At 51.8% G+C, this 20,902-nt stretch overlaps 1 protein-coding gene across 2 annotated transcripts; it reads left to right on the top strand.

Annotated features, from left to right (window-relative positions):
* The first annotated feature begins 935 nt into the window (after positions 1 to 935).
* LOC120948054 (mycosubtilin synthase subunit C) lies at positions 936 to 20,625 on the top strand. Of its 2 annotated transcripts, none has more exons than XM_040364026.2 (7): positions 936 to 1,645; positions 13,324 to 13,522; positions 16,915 to 17,382; positions 18,288 to 19,376; positions 19,446 to 19,845; positions 19,914 to 20,177; positions 20,258 to 20,625. In XM_040364026.2, exons 2-7 carry the CDS (start codon positions 13,393 to 13,395, stop codon positions 20,589 to 20,591), a joined length of 2,685 nt encoding a protein of 894 aa, XP_040219960.2. In that variant the 5' UTR covers positions 936 to 1,645; positions 13,324 to 13,392; the 3' UTR covers positions 20,592 to 20,625. The 2 variants fall into 2 exon arrangements, with proteins under 2 accessions (XP_040219960.2, XP_040219961.2); XM_040364027.2 differs by lacking the exon at positions 936 to 1,645 and adding an exon at positions 4,430 to 4,638.
* Positions 20,626 to 20,902: the final 277 nt, after the last annotated feature.

Below are 20,902 nucleotides of genomic sequence, written 5' to 3'. Positions count from 1 at the left end.
CCTGCCCAACCTACTGATCAAACCGATCGGTTCCACTGAGCCGTAAACGGGACACCGGCGTGCCTATCAGCACGTCCCCACGAATGCACCACGATCCACCGAACCAATGCAAGCTGTCATCCGGCCGCCTGGGCAGGATTGTCCCTGCCAAACGAGTCCCTTCCCGCTCGGGCTACAATCAACATTTCAAAAGTTTACTAATTATATCCGATTGCTGGTGACCACGGTGATTGAGCGATGGAGCGCACAATGATCGCGCGGCGCCGCAGGCTCCCAACCGACACCATTATGCCCGGGCCGCGGACCCCATATGTCAACCGGCCGGACAGAATTGGACTGTTATTAGAATATTCAAAATCCTTCCCCGCGCGTCCTGTTTCCCGCACATCACAGCAGCGTGCAGCCGCTTGCACCTGCAGTCGCCGCCACCTTCACACCGAACACAGCTTGAACGCTCCGCGGCACGAACCCATTGGTCGTGTGAGAAAACCCGGCACGAAAAAAAGCCCAAGCCGCGCGCATCGAAAAGCTGCTCTGGCCCGTTCTACCCCATTTCCCCCCCCCCCCCCCCCCTCCGAACTAATTGACGCAGCTAAGCGCAAAAGCCATCACTCCTCATTGAACCACCTTAACCACCACCACCCAAACGTTCTCTCCAATGTGCCCCAAACTGCTGTGCTCCTTGCAGCAAAGCGAAGCAGGCCGCGCTGTGGTCAGCCCCAACTTGCACACCTCCATTTCCTCATCCCTTCCCCAAGTTCCTGTCATCCCTTCCACTGCGGAGCGGACGCGGCTGCAGTCGGGTACCCGAGCTGCCCGATGGGCAAGACGCACCGGACGGACGCAAAAGGTGGCGACGCAAACGACGAACCGCTCCGATTCGCGATCGCGAAGAGAGGCCTAGCCGCGCTCGCGGTCGGCGACGCGTGGCCGTATAAAAGCAATATGGAGCCGTTTTCAGTCAATTAGTTTGTTTCGAAAACTGCCAACAGCAGCAGCAGCAGCAGCAGCCCGCGCCACCGCTTGGTGTGAGAGAGAGCTGGTGTCCTTTTTGTGCGTGTGTGAGATTGTGTGTGTGTGTGTGTGCGCAGCACGAACAGCCTTCCCCGTTCGTCTAAACAGTCTGCCGAGGTGTCGACAATACTACAAAGCCAAGACAAACTTCACCTCCCTCGTGTCCCAATAGACGCATCGCAAAACCAAATTTCTAAACGTGATTCGCGTGATTGGGTCCTCTCGACTGTTTCGACGTGTGCAGAGAGTAGTGTTCGACGCGTGCACAGGTGCATCCAGCCCAAAACGCCATCTCACCCGTCGCCAGAAAACGTTCCAGCAAGGAGAAACGTTCCCTGAAGCAGCGAATGTTTGCCCAGCAGCCTCTGACAGTGGAGAATTTGGTGAAAAAGTGACTCAGTGGTCAGTTTTCTGACAAAATTTCTACAACGAACTCATTGCCAAAATTTAAAAAAAAAACTCTATCGAAACAATTGCGCTGCCTGCTAGTAACTGCTGTTTGCAAGTGTCCTGACAACGCTAATCCTGAAACGTCTCGCAAGTGCCAAACGTGTTGTGTCCTACGAAGGTGCAAAACAAAGCTGTGAACGCTAGTACCGAGAAGCCAAGAAGATCAACGAGATCTGATCATGTAAGCTCAGCTTTCTTGGTTCTTAAGCGTACTATAAGTGTATTGTATTTATTTTGATATAGTGATGAACGAGTAGTATTGGGTTAGTTATCCATCTAGAACAACCGTGTTCAATCAAACACTAGACTACTGCAAACTGTGTCTAATGTTTTTGTGTTATGATAATCTTGAAGTGAAATTTGATCTTCTCTCTTTTTTTGAATGTTTAAAAGCGTTATTCTCATAACGAGCTTTTCCAATTGGTCAAATCCAACTCGAAAGCATGTTAACCGATTAATCCAAGCTTTCTCATGTGTTTGAACGCCATTTGATAGTCTGGCAGAAAAACATGTACGCAAACTTTTGTTTTGGCTTTTTGTTTTATTTGCTCCATACTTTTAAATATTTAGATCATAAACAAGTTTTTAGACTTGATGTTATTGTCGATCACTGTTAGCGAAACGCCATTAGCTAATGCTTAAAATACAGTTTAATGCTCACAGCGCTCCTATAACAGGGTTAGGATCTTAAGCAAACATTGGTAAACGATCATATTTTTCATTTATTAATTTGCTTTAATGTGTGAACTATCTCTACACTTCAAGCAAGAGGTTAAATCTGAATTCAAACTTTAAAAATACGTTTTGTATTATTTATAACCTTCGGTTCGACGTTTTTTGAACCATTTTGTTGAAATGGTTTAATGACACTGTTGTATAGATTTGGTTTGAACATGTACATTTACCACCCAGACGTTGATATCCAGCATCCCAAAGCATCGATCAGAGTATCATTTTGTATAAAAATAACAAAGCTTAAATCGAAAGAAACTAATTTCCAGCGCATTTAAAAGTTATGGTCACCCTTTAACATAGTTTTCATTCACCACGCCAGCGATAATCTCGCATGCCCTGCCGATCATTCAACAGCAGATAAGATCAAACAAAAGTTCAACTGGTTAATCCGCTTTATTTTCCACCGATCTTGGCTGTGCCCGCTCTCAGGCCGCGAATCAAGCTGAGCAGCTGTACCGAACCGCAAAGAGGGGGAAGGGAAAAAGCTTGATGGCAGGAATGTGTGGAAAGCTTTTTGCGTAAACAAGCCCCCGCCTTCGCCCCTCCCTCTAGTGCACAATCCGTAGAGCGCTCGATCGTCGACAGCATCTCTCGATGCAGCGCTCGTATTTGAATTTCAAAGCATGTTTTTAATTGTTTAATTATCGATTGCCTACCGAACAACACAACTGCATCACCACTCTACCTCTCCCAATCCGCTCCCAAGTGCGTACAGCGCGATGCTCGTGACCGTTACGCCACAACAGCCCGCACGCGCCACGCGTTCGATGCCAGCCAGCAGCGCGTACACCCATGCCGTGCGTGCGCAACACGCGCGCGCGTCCGGCCCGATGTGCACGAATCTCGCGTGCCAAACGGAAACCCGAACGCTTCCTTCCGAGTGTGCGGAACCACCAGAACGGAATTTGGAGGCAAGTGATTTGCCAAACGGGTGCCGATGGAGGCGCCCTTTGCATGCAGCGAAGGGTAATCGTATGCAACAAATGCAATAAAACAACAACTTGTGAATGTTGCTGCTGCTACCGTGTTACGAGCGCGTGCCAGCAGCAGCAGCAGCAGTAGTGCGTTATGCTCCGGTTTTTACCCTTTCGAGCACGGGCGGAATCCGCTGGAATGCCCGGTGCGAAGGTGGAAGTTGTACAGGGGAAGGTTAAACGCTTGTTGTACGTTGTACAGAGCAACTTTACAAGGTGCCATAAAAAAAGAGAGAACAACAGCAATCAAAGCATCGCCCGATGAGCGTTAAAACGCGCGTCGAAAGATCCTTGCTTGCTGGGGGGGGGGGGGGGGGGGGGGGGCTTGCTGAGGCTTGCCTATTATTCCAGTACCTCCGGGTCCAGGGCCTCGGATAGCCCTGAGGCTGACGCAATAATCGTATCCTATTGCAGCTGGTACGGTGGGGAGGGTTTGATTCGGTTCGGAAGCGGGCCGAGAACGACCAGCCGGTCCGGCCATGCCCATTTATGTTCCCGGGCGAAGATGCGATGTATTATGTTCGCAGCGCTGCTACCACCCGCCGGGGAAGGGGTCATCGACGTGCAGTCACGCACCGCAGTACTTACAGTACGCAGTACCCACCGGTTTTTCGTTCGCCCTCCCCAAGAAACGACTCTGACGTTGCGCTATAAATTCTACCATTATTCGCCACATTTATGCGCGAGGAACAAGAAGCTACGCGGGATGGAAAGGGTGGGCAACGCGTAATGAATTGTGTCTTCTATCGAAAGATTTGCATCGCGAGGAGCTGATACTGCGATACCGGGGGTTGGAAGGTTGGGTGAGACCCCTAGTGCGCTCAATCTTTGCCTCCATTATTTCACGATCGTGGCGCGATTCGCGTTCGCGCACTTCCGCAGACCGAGAGACACCTTATCCGATGACGGGCGGTCGAGTTTGATTGGCAAGAGATGGGCGGTGGAAAGGGGAGCGGGAGGTCAAATGGGGTGTACCGATCGGCTAATTGAATAGAGGGGTTCCCCAGGCTTGCCCTCGGATGCAACACCAGCGATGGCCCCCTCTACCGCCCGATGATCGCGTAGATCGTCAACGATTAGAAGGCGACGTTATGTGCTTAGCTACTGTACTTTGCGTCTAATAGCATGATCATTGCCGCCACCACGACCTCCACCACCACCACTGTGGGGCAGCGCTGATCGTACTTCCCTGAGAACGCGGGATGCACGCGAATCGCGATGGCGAAATGCGCCATCCAGCCGGCTGCCACACAAGCGCTTTCACTTGCGCTTAGAACTTCAACGGGTGTGGATCTTTATCATTGTTGCCCTACGGTCGGTCGCAATCGAGCTGTGTGTGTGTGATCGGTCCACTTTTGCGCCACTTCGGAGCTGATTAGTGCGCTACGAATCACCGCCAAGTGCACTTCGCAACAAAACAGTGTGGATAGCATTTAGCAGCCTATTTCCAGTCCCTTGCCATCAGGTGAGTAGTGCGGTGTTGAAACATTGTGCAAATGGCGCTCTCCCGAACAGTGTGACACTTCACGGGAAGACATCTTCTTCAGCGCTCACTTGCTTGCTGTTCATATCTCGTACCGCCTGCAGTGACTAGATACATTGAGTTCGTGCTGGAGTGGCTGTGTCTCGCAGGTTGCCCCATTGCAGCCGCCAACTTGGCGCTAACAAAAGTGGCCACAGCCAAGTCAAGAGAGATCGTCTCAAAAATACATACAACAGCAAAACAACGACAACAACAACAAAAGCGACCATACATACAACGCCATAGAACGGTGCGGCAACATTGCTCGAGTAAGTGCTCTTGACCGTGCGGCATCAATTTCACTTTATTCCAATCAAACGTATTCCGTCGATCGGTGGCGGGCCACGTCCAGTGCGCACATTGGATGCTTTCGGTACGGGACTGGCCAGCGAAGTTTAGTGCGGCACCAAACACAAAGCCGAACCACCAAAGATCAAAACCAAACCCGGAGAGAGGCCAGACTTCAGAAATCCTGAGGATCGTAAAGAAGCGGACGAAGTGCAACGAACGAAAGCGCCCGTCAGGGAGTCCCCCCTAACGCGGTGCACATTGCGCACTATCGATCGGTCAATAATTCTATCCAACCTGCTTTATTGCTAAAGTATTAAAGCTCTTGTGGGCTAGCGCTGGCCCTGAACCCTAGCATCTCCTTGTCCCTTTTTCTTTCCTTCCCTTTGCGCCCCTTGCGCTGCTCACTAATGCCACCACGATCGACTGCACTGTGATTAATGTGCGAGCTTGTGCGGTCTTGTGCAAGACTTGCAATTTGTGCAGCGTCGGGTTTTTTTTCGCAAATCACAGCCCACGCAGGCCAGAAAAAAAACAGGAACGGATGTCACGCGCAAGTGCGAAAAAAGTGTGTAATTAAAAGCTAATTGAGCGCTTCCCGATATAAGGCAAACTGGTGTAACTGGGTGTTTTTTGCACAGACCCACAACGCGGAGGTATTTAATGCCGCGCTCATGGGAGTTCGTTCAGTGCCCGGGTCGCTGGTTCATTAAATGGCGAATGGCCGGGGTGTATCGAAAACAAGTCTGTCAATAATTTCTACCAAAATTGACACGCAACTCAGGCCCCGGCTAGCCGGCCGCTCACCGCATTTACACATTTATTAGCAAAGCTAGACAAAGAACGTTCTACGCTCCAGCAGTAGCAGCAGCGCGTCCGAACGCTTCCGCCCGAAAACGGCTAGTTACAAAGATTCGTTAGAACAATCACCTCTAGCCCACCAAGAAACCAACTAGTCCACCCGACAACACGCATGCCCGCACGGTGGTGGCAGTGAAGGGGAACGTTCTGCCAACGATCAGCGATGCCACTTGGACACACACTTCACAGTGCGACAGTGATTCAGCGCTACATTCCGCGGATGGTTTAAGGCACTACCGTTTCCGCCATAACCTAAAACCAAACACTCGCACCGAGCATGGATGCTCAAAAAGCACGAAGCACGGTTCTGCACGGGGAGATCTCGCGATAAACAGGCTGTGCCCCTTTTTGCACCCATCGGTACCGGTATCCAACCGTGATGTGTACACAAACTCTCCGGCACACTAGGGCGCAGATGGGGCACAGGGGGCTGTACAAACGTACGTGGCGAGCGATCAGACAGCCAGAGGTATGCACGCACGCAACACCCTTTGTACACCCTTTTGTTGACAAATCAAGGCTGCTGTAAAATAGATTCCCGCTGATCGGGTACTTCAGATCTGTCCATCATGCCAACACGACGCGCGACCTTGCCTCCGGCCCTTCCAAATAAGCAACACATTCCCGCGCCAAATACACCTCTCGATAACGGGTGTCGCAGCAAAAGGCACCGTTCGGGAGCTCCCTGGCACACGCACAACAACATTTCGCAGATCCCAGGGTGAATCAGAGCGAACGATCGTGTGTCGGAGCTCTCTCTCTCCTCAGCGGAGAGCATTTGTCACGGTTTGTTTGATGTGTCACGCGTGTGAGAAACATTATTACCATTTGTAACATATTCATCCGCATAAGTCACACCACACTCGGCGGGAGAGTACAACAGATGCGGGGAATATCCCACCGGGCACCATTTTTAAACGGCGCGGAAATACCGGCACAAACAGTGAAGGAGAAAAAATCACCCGACACGTCCCGACAATTGGTTGGAACCGAAACCGTTTCCGCTGTTGTTCCCGGGGAACGAGAATGCAAAACCGACTGCCTCTGGTGCTGTTTGCTGTTCTCTTTCTCTCTCTCGCCGCAAAAGGAAGAGCGTCAAACCGACGGACGACGCCCGTTCGCGTCTTATGCAAATAGCAGAACTTGCAGCAAAACTTGCCGCGATCGGTAATTCCCCACCGGAGCTGTCGGGGCAATGTGACTAATGTTTCTATTGATCTGATCAGTGTGTGTGTGTGTGTTACGTATGCAGGGCACGTTTTCGCGAGCGTTTCAAGTGCAAAGGCACGCCCGCCGCGGGAACTTCCACCAGCCACCGCAAATGCACCACGTGCTTTCGCCAGAGAATGCACCGCAAAACCTTCCCATGCACTGCGCCTCGCATGCGGCGGGCTCAAAGTTCATGACTTGTCAGCCGCCCCAAACGGTAGTTTGATTAATTGAATATTTGTTTTGCCCACCCCCCCTTGCCCATTGCACCTGTGTGTTTGCTGTGAAACAAGCTACAACACACACACCCACCGGTAGAATAATCGCATTGCAGCTAGTTGTGCGAGCCGTGCGAAGTGTTGGCCAGTTTGCTCCAGCTTCCTCCACCGTTTCCCACAGCACAGTGGGTGCCGATGACGAATGTTGCATAATGTGCATCAAGCTTTCAATTAATTTATGCCTAAACGATAGCTGCCCAGCTGGTTGCTGTTGCACACACACAGAGGGCTGCCAAGCTGCAACCATATGCGATGCGTTCCGACAGGCAATTAGCCATTGTTTTGGGGGCCGGTGGCAACCGCGCTTCCGCGTAGGGGCAGGCGGGAGCCCACATTTCCCAGGCACCCATCATCCTGCTGGCGATCTGTACGTGTTAATAGTAGGGCAGCAGTTTGAGTGGCACAAAAAGAAGCAAAAAAAAGAAGAGAAATACATGCAAGAGCCCATTAATAGAGTATTGCCCTGCTCCGCCTAAGAACGGAGGCGTTTGAGCGAGGTGGGTTAAGGGTAAAAAGGCAAACAAATTAGATGAAGATGTTGGCGGTAATTGTTTCCGACTGGTTCGCATTTGTGCGTCGAGCGGTGCCGCTCATCACCTCCGCGGCAATTAAATCATTAGACGATTGTTAGAAGTAAAGCCCACCCAACCCAGTACCAGCTAATTGGCATGGTAGTAGCGGGTGATGTTTCCACTCGCCAAACACCGGCACACTGCCTTCGACTTCCCGATGAAGGGGGGCGAGTGCCGTGCGTCTCCATCGGGTGTGAAACAAATACGAGCGACGTTTGATTTGACGGACTAGCTTGGAAGAATCAATCAATCACCTTGCCTGACCGCCCTTTGCACATTCCGCGGGCGCAGGTTGAATGACCGTTCAGCGTGGGGATCCTAGTTGGGCTGTCAATTGGAGCACCCAAAACCACTTTCCTGCGCCAGTGAATGTCAAGGCCTTGCACACTGTCCTTCGGGATGGTTGTTTTGCTCTCCTTTTTCGAAAGTTGATATCCTCTCTTCGCGCTGGAATGTATCAGATTTCGGACGACCAGCACCGGCCCAAAAGCCCCGCGTAGGAACCAAGGACATCCAGCCGTACCGGAAAGGGTTTCGTGACAGCTTGTCCCACCCCGCCGCGGGTTCGGATTGAGGAACGAGCACGAACTCAAATTTTGCCAACCTTAACCCGTCCTGCTGATTAACTTCTTGTGCCACACATCACACTGGCGGGGCACGCTAGATGCGTGCGGATTAGTCTTCCTTCCCTTCACGCCACCAAACACGCACCGGGGTGCCGCGCTCGATTGCGCACGCGCATCCGGACCGGATCGGATCAAGGACTGTGCGTCAGGCACGCGCCCCGTTGCAAACACGGGCGGTGTGGGGAGCAACCTTCCTCTGCATACCACACATTGCGTGCTGCAAGCAAAAAAACGTTAAAGAATAAATATTGCCACCGCAACAGCGACGAAAGACGAAAAACAAAACACAAATTATTTCGCACGCCCTCCATCATGATGCGGAGGGAGGCTAGGCGCAATAAATAATTCAGCGCGAGCATGGCGACCATAATTGATTTATTTCTATTGCGTCGGACAGGCAGCTGGCAAACTGCTAGCCGGCACGGGCAAAACCGCAATCGCTTCGTAGCTGGCGGTTGGCCCGCTTTTGCTCTCAAGATCAATATCGGGCCAGTTAGGACTTTATTGACTGCGGGTGTCGAAATCGCATTAGCAGTCGTTTAATCATTCTTTTTTTTATGATCAACCCTGCACCGTGCAGCATTGACCCAAACCGGTCCGTTCTGAGCGGAGTGCATCCCAGCGTGGTGCAGCATGTGCTACCACACTTCCACCAGCAGTAATTGCTTTCTGGACGGATTTCGCAATATTTTAACATCACACTATTACGATGGCAGCTGCGTTCTTCGTAGTAAAATATGGAATTAATCTGGCCGGCAAGCCAAAAGGCCAAATGCAACCGGCAAACGAGCCACCGACACCAAATTGCGGTAGCATCGCGGCACCATTGGCCATTGCTTTTCCTGCGCCAAACATGCAAACGCGTAATAAAACCGTCAAAAACTGGCACGCGTTCGCGGGCGCGCGCGCGCGCAACGGCAACAAATCACTACCGGCAAATCACGTCCGTGACACATATGAGCAAGTGTTTCAATCGCAATTTTTCAATAAACCAATTGGCACCAATTTCCAAATCCGATTCCGGTGTCCCCGGGTGCAAGGGAGAGGGAGAACATTTGGTGCCCCACGCGGTTAATTGAATTACCCACCAAACGCGGACAAACGAGCCGCCGCAGCTCGTTTCATCTAGAACAAACCGAGCGGTGACGGTTCCGCGTATAAGAGCTTCACATGATGCCAGCACTGGAGTAGAAATCCAGTGTTAAAAAGTTAAACCTTGCCAATGGCCTCAGCCGCCACGTTTTGGGGTTCGTCGTTTGCTGCCGGAGATTTTTGGCATAATTCCTCGCCGTACCCCGATTTTTAGCCGTACGAGGGTCGATTGACGTGCGGTGGAACACAAAACCCGGGGCCTGGTTACCCATGGAGTCACCCCTCATCCACCACTACCTCTACTCCTCTTAGCGCCTTGTTTGTGGGCATGATTACGGCTCAAGTGAGGCGAGAACGCAAACAAATGTTAATTAAAATTTCCTGCCACCAATTCTGCCCCCCCTGGCTGCCCGCGTTTGGGGTGAAGCAGCATCCTCATCTCGCCCCACTAAACCCCCTCACTCTCTGGTTATGTGATTTGTGATTATTAACCAGGATAGTTTCGGAAAATTACAAACGTTGCTCATTTTTCGCCCTGTTGCACGACCCCACGGTCATTGGAATGCGCAACGCGCGTCGCTCGTTGCGCAATAGCAATTTAGTAAAATTGGAAGATGGTTTAATTAGATCATACACAATTGCCGTGCACCGAAAGCAAACACAAAGACACACACACACAAAGGGGGTGAAACGGTGGCTGCTTTAGAATGGTAATTGAGTTGGAAACAATTTTATTTCATTGGATGCGTCCGCAACGCACGCGGTAGAACGATCGGCATCGTGCGGGGTGGCGTATGAACGAAAGGTTTACAAATAACTGCTCAATTAGATAGCAGATTATATTTTTGGTTTCTATTGTACCATCTCAAAGCCAAATTAGCTCGACCAACAACGTACCCAGCATTGCTGCGGACTCAACAAGCGGAAGCGTGACCTGCTTGGCGTCCTGATACATTTAAGGAAACGCAGTCCGCCGGCATTACTTGTTAGAAATGATCGCTTGAACGTCATGAGCATGTTTATCCACCGATTTAATTTCAAGATCAGATAAACATTTCATAGTTCGGGTTGTTGTTGGTGTTGTGGTACCTTTATTCAAGGATGCTCGACAAAACCGCACTCGTGAAGTCAGTGCCGTATTTTTAATATTCGCTCCAATTGACATCCGTGTCCACATTAACGTGTCAAATTGAGCTGATGCCTCGCCAAGGACAGTACCTCCCCCCAGTGCAGGTGGAATGCGGAGGCACAATGAACTCGCGCGTGTAAAAATCTGTTCCCGGTTCCTCTCTCTCTCTCAAGACACTTTCTTGTGTCGCAGGGACTACAAATAGTCACACGTCTACAAAACCTTGAACGGGGATCACTGAGCAGAACGGGATGCACCCTGCGCCTGGAACGGGCCCACGTCTTAAAATAAGCATTCCGCATGCCCCCGCCGTTCCGGAAATATCACACCGTCCAGCTTTCACAACGGTGAGAACCGCTCTTTCCGATGCGACGCCAAGGACAGCAACGTGCGCGCTGATCCAAAAATAGCTTCCAACAGTACGCCGATCGGCGATTGCGTGATACCGATATGGAAGGAAGCGCATGCGGAAGATGTCCTTCGTGCCTTCTGCCATGAAACGCTGGTGCGCAGGATGCCGTTTCGAAACCGTTCACCACCAAGCGGGGGGAACCAAGTGCTGGGGAAGCTTTCGGTTACTCTCATCCCCAATCCCTTATCCGCGGAGCCTACCGCAAGCGACCGATCGTGTACCGATCATCGTGTAAGTTGATGAATGTCTGTAACGCTCAGTAATCAACACTACTGTTACTATTACTACTACTGTCGGAGGAGAACACTGCTCACCACTTTAGGATAATGAACGTGCTTCAACCTACAGACCCCGGAAGTGGGTTTTGTCCATGGCCCAAGCGGAGGTTAACAGTCCATTTGTTCATCTGCTGCAATCGTGCAAATGACACTTGTGTCGTGTTTGTGCCGAGCAGCATTTGTGTACACTTATTGTCAAATGTCTTCAAGGCTGGCAAAGGAGAACGGAACCACGCGTGCCAATCCGCGCAAGTTGCCGTTCGAATAAGACTGGGAATCCCCTCGCGATCCCCGGATTGTGCACAGCCAAGATCCAAGGGCAGACGACCGGATCGGACAATATGATGCCAACACAGGATGCCACAGATTCTTGAACACGCATACCGATCGATTGTATTAGCGGGTCGTGCTGCCTGCTTCCTAGATTTATGTACGGCTGCCCTTGTTACGCTAATGGACTGGCGGGGAAAAGTGAACAACAAAAAGTCGGGTTGCGTCGTGCATTGTCCTACCTACTAGCTGCATAATCACACTTCCTCCCCTGCCTCGATCGTGGGCAGAGCGGCAGAGGGAAAGGCAGTGTTATTGCTTTCCCTTTTTCTGGTCTTTTTTTTTTCGGAGCGCCACCGAATCGCGAGCACGCGATGGTCGGCCCAAAACCTGTGGCGTGGCCTTCGCGTCCTTGAATCGTGTGACGGATCGTCACTTTCAAGTTCGCGCACGCAACTCCAGCCCCCAGACATTTGCGGCCCGTCCTAGCCAGCAGTCCCCGGTGGCGGAGATGGAAGTGAAAACGAAATGGAGCAATGCCACGATCGCGCACGCTCCACACACTAACTGGCCAAATAAATTAATTAATGAACAAAAAAAAAGGCAACCGTACGCACTCCGCAAAGCCGCCACCTTCTGACCCCTCATTCCAGCGTCGGGCTGGGTAGGGCAAGAAAGCGACAGGTCGAACAGCGGGCAGTAGCAACAAAAAAACACGAAGAACTAGTGTAAAACATAAAGGCGCATTGGGGAGGGAATCACAATAAAAACGAGGTGACCAAAGACAGACAGAAGCAGCCAACAAGAAGCGAAACAAAAACTCTCACACACACACACACACACACACACACGGCATCATCCAAACCTGACTTAAATCCCATGCTCTTGGCGTTTGCCTTGACGGAGAGGGAGAGGGGGACAGGGCCGGCTCAACATCAAAACCGAGAAGCCGGTGCCCGACGGTGATCGGCAAGGCGCGTGCCAACCGCGACCGGGTAAAACGAATTGAAGAAGTACAAACAAGAAGTAAAAAAACGGATTTACGTTATTGCAAAGAGCGGACACACCGGTTGCGCCCACCCTTCCCCGGACCGGACGTTGTGACCAGGTGAGGGCACCCGCTGAAACGGAAGGACGAATGTGCGGCATGTGAACCAGTTAGCAGTTGGCACGCGCAACGAATAAAATTATCGATTTAATTAAGCGATCGCAATGGCGAACGCGCTGGCACTCTCTGGTAAAGGGTTATGATGCTGTGGGGGCGGGCGTTGTTAATGCGAAATAAATGACCCTTGGGAACGCGATATCGAGCGAGAGAGGGAAGGCGGGAGCGCTGATCAGGCAGGAGCGCGTTGTAGGAGGAAACACTTGGTGCGACACATTGCATTAATTCGCCACCGATCAAAGCCCGAGATGACGTAGTGCGTGGTGTCGATTAACACCGTTTTATATTGTAAGGTCGCTGTGAAGCATAAATCTCTTTTTTTCTATTACATTTCACACCTTTGTTATGCTTCTTCTGAGACGTAATTATGTAGTCACCCTCAATTCTGAGTTACGTCCTTGTCCCTCATTCTTATTGTACGTTTTTCTTGTTTATTGTTTCATTCCAGCGCCCGGAAGTAGAAGAAAGCGTGGCAGTGCCTGTGTAACGACCTACTCGCGATCACCTTACCGACACCATGGGTACCCTGCCGCAGCTGGCCGTCGTCAAGGGAAAGCTGTGTCCGCTGCAGCCGACCTTACTGCACCGTACCTTCGAATCGAACGTTGACAAATTCTGCGGCACCGACACGGCTCTCATCTACAACGGTAGGTTTGGTCGTCTGGCGGCCACCATTTGTACCGCACCGAAACCGAAACCCCGATCGATGTCACCGTGCTTGGGTGCTTTTTTGGTCAGCCCGCGCTATCCGCACGATACTTCAACCCCGACTGTCGATGGTTGATCTGCCGAGCGTGAAGGATTGGTTTCGGCTTTGGTACGGCGCGCTGCTGCGGGGATCCGTTTTTAATTAATTTAAGCTTACCCACTTTCCGATGCACGGCCAGTCTTGCTGTCGTAGCAAGGCGCCGAAGGTTGATCACATGTCTGCGTCCCCGCAAAGGCACCCGGTTCTGTGTGATTGATGAAGGTGTGAAGGCGTTTTCCATGCTGCGATCTTAATCGAAACAATATCGCATTAATGTTGTGACCATCGTTTCTAATGCCACTTGTTCTACGAGCGGAAAGTGGGAGAGCGAGCCCAAGGAAATGGAAGCTTTTGAAACCGATGGGCCATTTTTTTTAACCGGAACGTCTTCGACCGACCATACGATTATCGTTTTGTTAGCTGTGGCGAACGTTTCAGTCTAGAATGCTGCTGTGTCACATGCTTGAAAGGTTTGAATAAAAAGAGAGCTTTTCAGGCTTGGACTAGGCCTGGTCTCGCGGCACAGTCATCAAGTCACATAACTAACCAACATGCACATCACAGCCTCAAGCTCCACCATGGACCAAGAACCGACCCGGGATGTGCCGAGACTTATCTATCCTTAGTTGAAGTTGACAGCCATAGACCGACTACGATTGTATGGAGCCAAATAAGAAGAATAACAATAAGAAGTAGAAGAACAAGCGAAGAACTTGGAATGGGGTTTGACTCTCCATGGACATACAAGAATTCGATAGGGTTGAACAGAAATACGAAGTTGTACACGCATGCAAGTTACACTTCCTCACATTTAAAAGTAATAGACATAGACATCAACGCACTTTTGCAAACATTGCAATTTTATAGTCCCTTTTTAAATCTCTTCTTTTACTCAGTCTAGAGTGAGCGACAGTACGAACGATTTCTTCTCCTTTGGCTAAACAACCGATGTCGGTCAAAGCCTGCCCGTACCCACTTGTGAGGTTGCCTTTCAGTGACTTCTTGATTACCGCCCCACCCATAGCAGGATAGTCAGTCTTACTCGTATTTAGGGCTTGAACACATGACGGGCATGATGTTAAGTCGTACGAGTCGTGCCGACTGTGCCACGAGAGTGGCTAGTACAAAAGACTTCCCCTTAATAATATGATCTCCTACAATATGCATAGCACATTACGATCAAGCGGACCGTCATGGACACTGGATAAGAACTCTACGTATTAAGCAACCAACCTGTTTTGCTTTTATGAGAATCTTACCAAACACGAATTTCGGAGCCACAGTTCCTGAGATGTAAGAAGGTTAATAAGACACTCATCCATAGATGTTGATAAAATGTTCTGATTCAACCTAGAGACTCCAAAAGTTGTGAGCTGGTGGTAGATCAAGATTATTTCGCAATGCCTTGTTGAAGAATCCTTTGAACTTCAAATGGTTCCCGATCCACAGATGGCGCTTGCTCATGATGTGAAACATCAAGGGTAATTGTTGGTTGTTGATGTTTGTACAGTTTTGAGTAAACTAACGATTAAGCCTACATTCGGTGAAGCCTTCATCACCGCTGCTTCTATAGCGAAACTTCTGCGCCATGACGCTCTCGGTAAATCAAGCCAAGTGCCAACTTCTCCAATCCGGCCCAAAACCCGCCCTCCTATCAATCAATCGAGTGGATGCATACATTATACACACACGCACACACGGCAATTACCCTTCAGTATAGGTCTCCCCAAATGTTCGCCCGAATCTAGTGCAGCAAGGTGGTGCCAAATGCATCCACTCCACACTCCCAGCACATGCTTGCTAGTATATGGTTCGGCGTGTGTTCCTTTCACTAGGTCTCATTAGCTGCCACAAGAAGCGGATGGCCATGCAGCAGCAGATCACTGCTTTCGTTTATGTTCGCGCGATAGTGAAAAAAAAACCAGACCCACCAGACCGGACAGATTAAACGATTTTGCGTTGTAAAATCCGCGCCACGTTAAAACCACGTACCCCTGTGAGCACCATCGAACCGAAATATCATCTTGTTTTATATGGGGAGGAGAGGGGGGAGGTCTCCAGCCGCTCCAAAAATGCGTGGACCCTGAATTCTAGTTCAAGGTCAAGAAAAGCGAACACCCCAATACCCCGCCGAAGCGCCACACCACCGCGTGTTTTCACCGTCGCGTCGCATTCGCGTTGGCGCGCGCGCGCTTTGATGGGGCAGTTTCCTTCCCAGCCGCGCGCGCATTGACCGTGAGCGACCGTGCCCCACCAGTGGGGTGTGTGTGTGTGTGTATGTTTGCTTTCGCTATTCATTGGCCTTTTTCTTTTCGCGCACGCATCACGCTGCGCCGCGCATGGTGGCCACCACGTGAAACCACGTGAAGATCTCAAGACCGGACGGTCTTCTTGCCCAACCTGGTTTGTTCGACCCGTTCGATCGAGCACCTTTACCGTTTGAAAGGTTCGCAAACACACACACACACGCACATAAAAACATGCACAAATACCCCAACAAACCCCGCACAGCGGTCGCTGGGCAGGTGCAATTTTGAAGGGTTGGTCGACCCGCCGTCTAATTCCAGGGCCATGGCACTTGGCGCTCAGCATTAGAAGCCACTCCCATCCCCCTACCCCTCCCCCCCTCTGCTCACCGCAGTAAACCGAATCGACCGAACTGGTGGTCTTGGGCACTTGCGCAACACAGACACCGCACACTTGCTTGCGGTACTTTTTTGCGCGCCAATGTTTTGTGTTTTGCGCAATCCTGCAATACACACAGCCGAGAGCAGCGTCATTAGCTTTCGGCCAGGTGGTGTGTGCAGTGAGTGGTGGCTGGGGCCAGCTGTACGGTTTGGCATTCGGGGCCCCAGTCCAAAGCCGCAAACGTTGCTGTTGCCGCTGACGGCACGATATGAATTATCTACGCCAACGCTGAACGACGAGCCCTGTTGGAACGTGAATCGAATCGGTTGGCAGCGGGCGAGTCAAGCGAGTCCAACGACAAAGAGCACATTTCCGTTTCCGATCGGGGCCCGAGTGACGATTGGAAGTGCATCACCGGACTAACTTGTGAAGCGTTGATGATCGGGCTGTAATGGGAAAAATGGTGGCGATTTGCACAACACCGTTCCGGCCACGGAAACAATGCCAGTAGCGGTGTGCATTGTTTCAATGCAATGTCGCGATCAAGCGATATGCACGGGGAAACACGGTGCTACCGTTTGTGTCGGGTGGTCTCTAAGTGCGGCCTTTAACCTGATTTACTTCGTCCCACTAACGCTTTGTCATGCTTTTCCACCCCAACAGACGAGGATGGACGCGGCGAGGTGCAGATCAACTACCATGCGCTCAACTCGACGGCCAACCGGCTGGCCACGGCCATGCTGCACCGCATCAAGGAGCAGGCCCGGTCGCAGCCCAACACCGACGGCGACTACATTGTGGCGGTCTGTATGCATCCGACCGACCGGCTCGTGACGACGCTGCTGGCGATCTGGAAGGCGGGCGCGGCCTACCTGCCGATCGATCCGACCTTCCCGCCGAACCGCATCCAGCACATACTGGGCGAGGCGAAGCCGGCGCTGGTCGTGTACGATGCCGACTACGACAATGCGGCCATCTTTGGCAAGACGCCCGCGGTCAGCTATGCCGAGCTGCGCAAGCGGGCGAGCGACCTGAGCAACGCCAACATCCGGCCGGAAGCGATGCTTGGCAAGGGCGAAGCGCAGCTCGCCCTCGTACTGTACACGTCGGGCAGTACCGGTGTGCCGAAAGGTAGGTGGAAAGGTCATACCGGAAGGTCAAGGGAGCGAACTCTCTAAGGACATTTGCTCTTACGCCTTCTTTAGCTCTCTCTGTTTATATATATCGTCTGTGTTTATCTCTAAATCTATTTATATCTCTCTACCCCACTCTTCCCTCTATTCTTTCTCAATTTCTTTATTCGCTGCTCTACACCTCCCTATATCTCTTCTCTCTTTCTCTTTCTCATTCTCTTTCTCTCTCTCTCTCTCTCTACCTCTTTCTCTACCTGTCTCTCGTTCCTCTCTCACACTCGCTCTTCTCATTTTGAATTGATCTGTCTCTCTCTCTGTGTCTCTCTCTTTTTTTCTCTCTTTTCTCACTTTCATTCTCTGTTCTCCCTCGTATCTCTTCTTTTTCTTCCTTTCTATTCTCCTTTTTTCTTATCTTGCTCAATCTCTCCTACCCCTCTCCTCCTACCTGTCTCTCTTGTTCCCTTTCTCTCTTATTCCCTTTCTCTTTCTCTTTCTCTTTTTTTCTCTTTCTTTCTCTCTCTTTCTCTCTCTCTTTCTTTCTTTCTTTGTTTCTATCTTTTCCTGTTTCTCTTTGTTTCTCTCTTTCTCTCTTTCTCTCTCTCTATCTCTCTCTTTCTTTCTCTCTCTCTATATCTCTCTCTTTTTCTCTTTCTATATCTGTCTTTCTACAACTCTATTTCTCTCCACCACTTTCTCTTGATTTCCCCTATCTTCTTTCCCCTTCTCTCTCCTCTCTTCCTCTCTCTCTTCCTCTCTCTCTGTCGCTCTCTCTTTCTCTCTCTCTTCTTTTTCTCTCCCACCCTTCTTTCCACATCTCTTTTGATCTCTCTCTCTCTCTCCCTCTCTCTCTCTCACACACACACATACTCTCTCACACCTCTTTTCTTTCCAACCCTCGCACAGGTGTTCGGCTCAATCACGAAACCATCCTGAACCGCCTGCAATGGCAGTGGGGCCGCTTCCCGTACTCGGCCACCGAGCGGATCGGCGTGTTCAAGACCGCCCTCACGTTCGTCGACTCGGTGAGCGAAATTTGGGGCCCGCTGCTGAACGGCATGGCGATCGTGATCGTGCCGAAGCGCATCACCAACAATCCGGAAAAGCTCGTCGACCTGCTCGAGCGCTATCGCATCGAACGGTTGGTCCTGGTGCCGACGCTGCTCCGTTCGCTGCTGCTCTATCTGCCGCTCCAGCAGCAGCAACACCAACAGCCACAGTCCGGTTCGACCAAGCTGCTGTACCACCTGCGCATCTGGGTGTGTTCCGGCGAACCGTTGCAGATTTCGCTGGCACGTGAGTTCTTCGACTACTTCCAGGAGGGTGTGCATCAGCTCTGTAACTTCTACGGCTCGACCGAGGTGATGGGCGACGTGACGTACTTCGTGTGCGAGTCGCGGAAGCAGCTGGAAGGTTACGAAAAGGTCCCGATCGGTTACCCGCTGGACAACACGACGATCTACATCATGAGCCCCGATCTGCGCCCGGTGCGGACGGAGGAGATCGGCGAGCTGTACGTGGCCGGGCTCAATCTGGCCGAGGGGTACGTGAACGGGCGCGACCCGGACCGGTTCATTGACAATCCGCTGGCGATCGATCCGTCGTTCGGCCGGTTGTACAAAACGGGCGACTATGCGTCGGTCAGCAAGGGCTGTGTGTACTATCAGGGGCGCATGGACTCGCAGATCAAGATCCGGGGACATCGGGTCGATCTGTCCGAGGTGGAAGCGAATTTGCTCGGGCTGGCCGGCGTCGACAAGGGCATTGTGTTGTGCTACCGGGCGGGTGAGATCGACCAGGCACTGCTGGGCTTTGTGACGCTGGAACAGGGCGCTCCCTTCCAGACGGGCCTGCAGGTGGAGGCGGCCCTCGGCGACAAGCTGGCCCACTACATGATCCCGCAGGTGGTGCTGCTTGAAAGCATCCCGCTGCTCGTGAACGGCAAGATCGACCGTCAAACGCTGCTGAAGATGTACGAAAGCACCAACAACAACGGTACGTACAGGGAAGATGCTCGGAGCCGGATTTTGGGCATTAGCAATTAACATTTTGCTTCATTTACAGACGATACACAGATCGAGATCGAGTACGACTACAGTGACGTGCCGGCCGGTCGCCTGACCGTCGCGAAGGATCTGTTCGAAACGGTCGGCCAGGTGATTGGTCGCTCGACGCGGGCCAAGATCTGTCTCGACAGCAACTTCTACGAGCTCGGTGGCAACTCGCTCAACTCCATCATTACCGTGACGCAGCTGTGCGGCAAGGGCTACCCGATCAGCATTACCACCTTTATTGGGGCGAAGAATTTGGGCGAAATTCTCGACAAAATCTGTGCCGACGAGCGGGAGCTAGCGAAGCACCAGCTCGAGTCTGCGAACGGCAATGCGGAGGAGGGCGAGTTCGATTACCGCATGCAGCTGACGGCGTACCCGCTGGCACTCGAGCACAAGAGCGACACGATCAAGTAAGTGCCAGTTAAGGAAAGAGAGACCAAGAAGGTGTACTTACCCTCACGTTCCTCCCATTACGCAGCATCATCACGTCGAGCTTCTTCGAGAAGGCGGACCTGGAGCAGTGGCTCAAGCCGCAGATCCACGAAACCGACTACCGGGACATCCTGGAGGACATCTGGACGGTGCTGATCGAGAAGGGCCTCAGCTTCATCGTAAAGGACGAGACGGGCCGCCCGGTAGGCGTTTCGCTCAACTTTGACGCGCACGACGAGCCGGAAGTGACCGTCACGAGCAAGCTGATCATTGTGTTTGAGTTTTTGGAGTTCGTCGAAGGACCGATCCGGTAAGTGAACGGGGAGCGTTCGGTGTACACACCAGGGTGGAGTTGTTTCCTAACGTTTTTTCCCCTCCGCATCCCCGCAGTGATAGCCAGCTGCCCACCGGCAAGAACCAGATACTGCACTCCTTCATGATGGGCACGTGTGCGGAGCTGTCCGCGCAGGAAAACATCGAGGCGATGCACTTCATGGAGAGCGAGGTGCTGAAGCTGGCCCGGCGGCGAAACTTTGCCGGCATCTTCACCACCAACACCAACCCGCTCACCCAGCAGCTCGGCTCGAACGTGTACCGCTACCAGACGATGCTCGACTATCAGGTCAACCAGTTCGTGTACAGTGCGGACGGCACGAGACCGTTCGCGGCCGCCCCGGACAGCCAGCGGGCCGTCGTGCACTGGAAGGACATTCGGTGTGCGTAATGCGTGTGGCCCCGTTCCCCCCCCCCCCCCCCCCCCCCCGGCGGCAGCGGCAGCTCCAGTTGCGTTGTACCTGCATGAGAAAGCATGCAAACACACGTATACCATATTTAAGTGCGTTTAATTAAGTTATTTAATTTATGAACACGGAACAACCCTCACCTGTTTTTTTTTGTCTTTAGCGCGTACACCATGGGACGGCATCCGGCGCGATGCAAGTATAGGTTTAGCTGTAGTTGGTCACGGGTATACACAGAGACAGAGCCACACGTCTTTCTTCAGTATTTTTTCTTCCTATGTATCATTTGCTCACG

This window comes from Anopheles coluzzii, chromosome 2 (genome assembly GCF_943734685.1).
Source record: "Anopheles coluzzii chromosome 2, AcolN3, whole genome shotgun sequence".
Lineage (NCBI taxonomy): Eukaryota > Metazoa > Arthropoda > Insecta > Diptera > Culicidae > Anopheles > Anopheles coluzzii.
This window is presented reverse-complemented; position numbering and strand designations above follow the sequence as displayed.

Bases quoted from the DNA above. Each gene is read 5' to 3' on its own strand.
- LOC120948054 (XM_040364026.2), top strand. From the start codon at position 13,393: ATGGGTACCCTGCCGCAGCTGGCCGTCGTCAAGGGAAAGCTGTGTCCG. The intron at 17,383-18,287 runs GTAGGTGGAAAG...ACCCTCGCACAG, and splicing joins CAGTACCGGTGTGCCGAAAG to GTGTTCGGCTCAATCACGAA. The intron at 19,377-19,445 runs GTACGTACAGGG...CTTCATTTACAG, and splicing joins CGAAAGCACCAACAACAACG to ACGATACACAGATCGAGATC.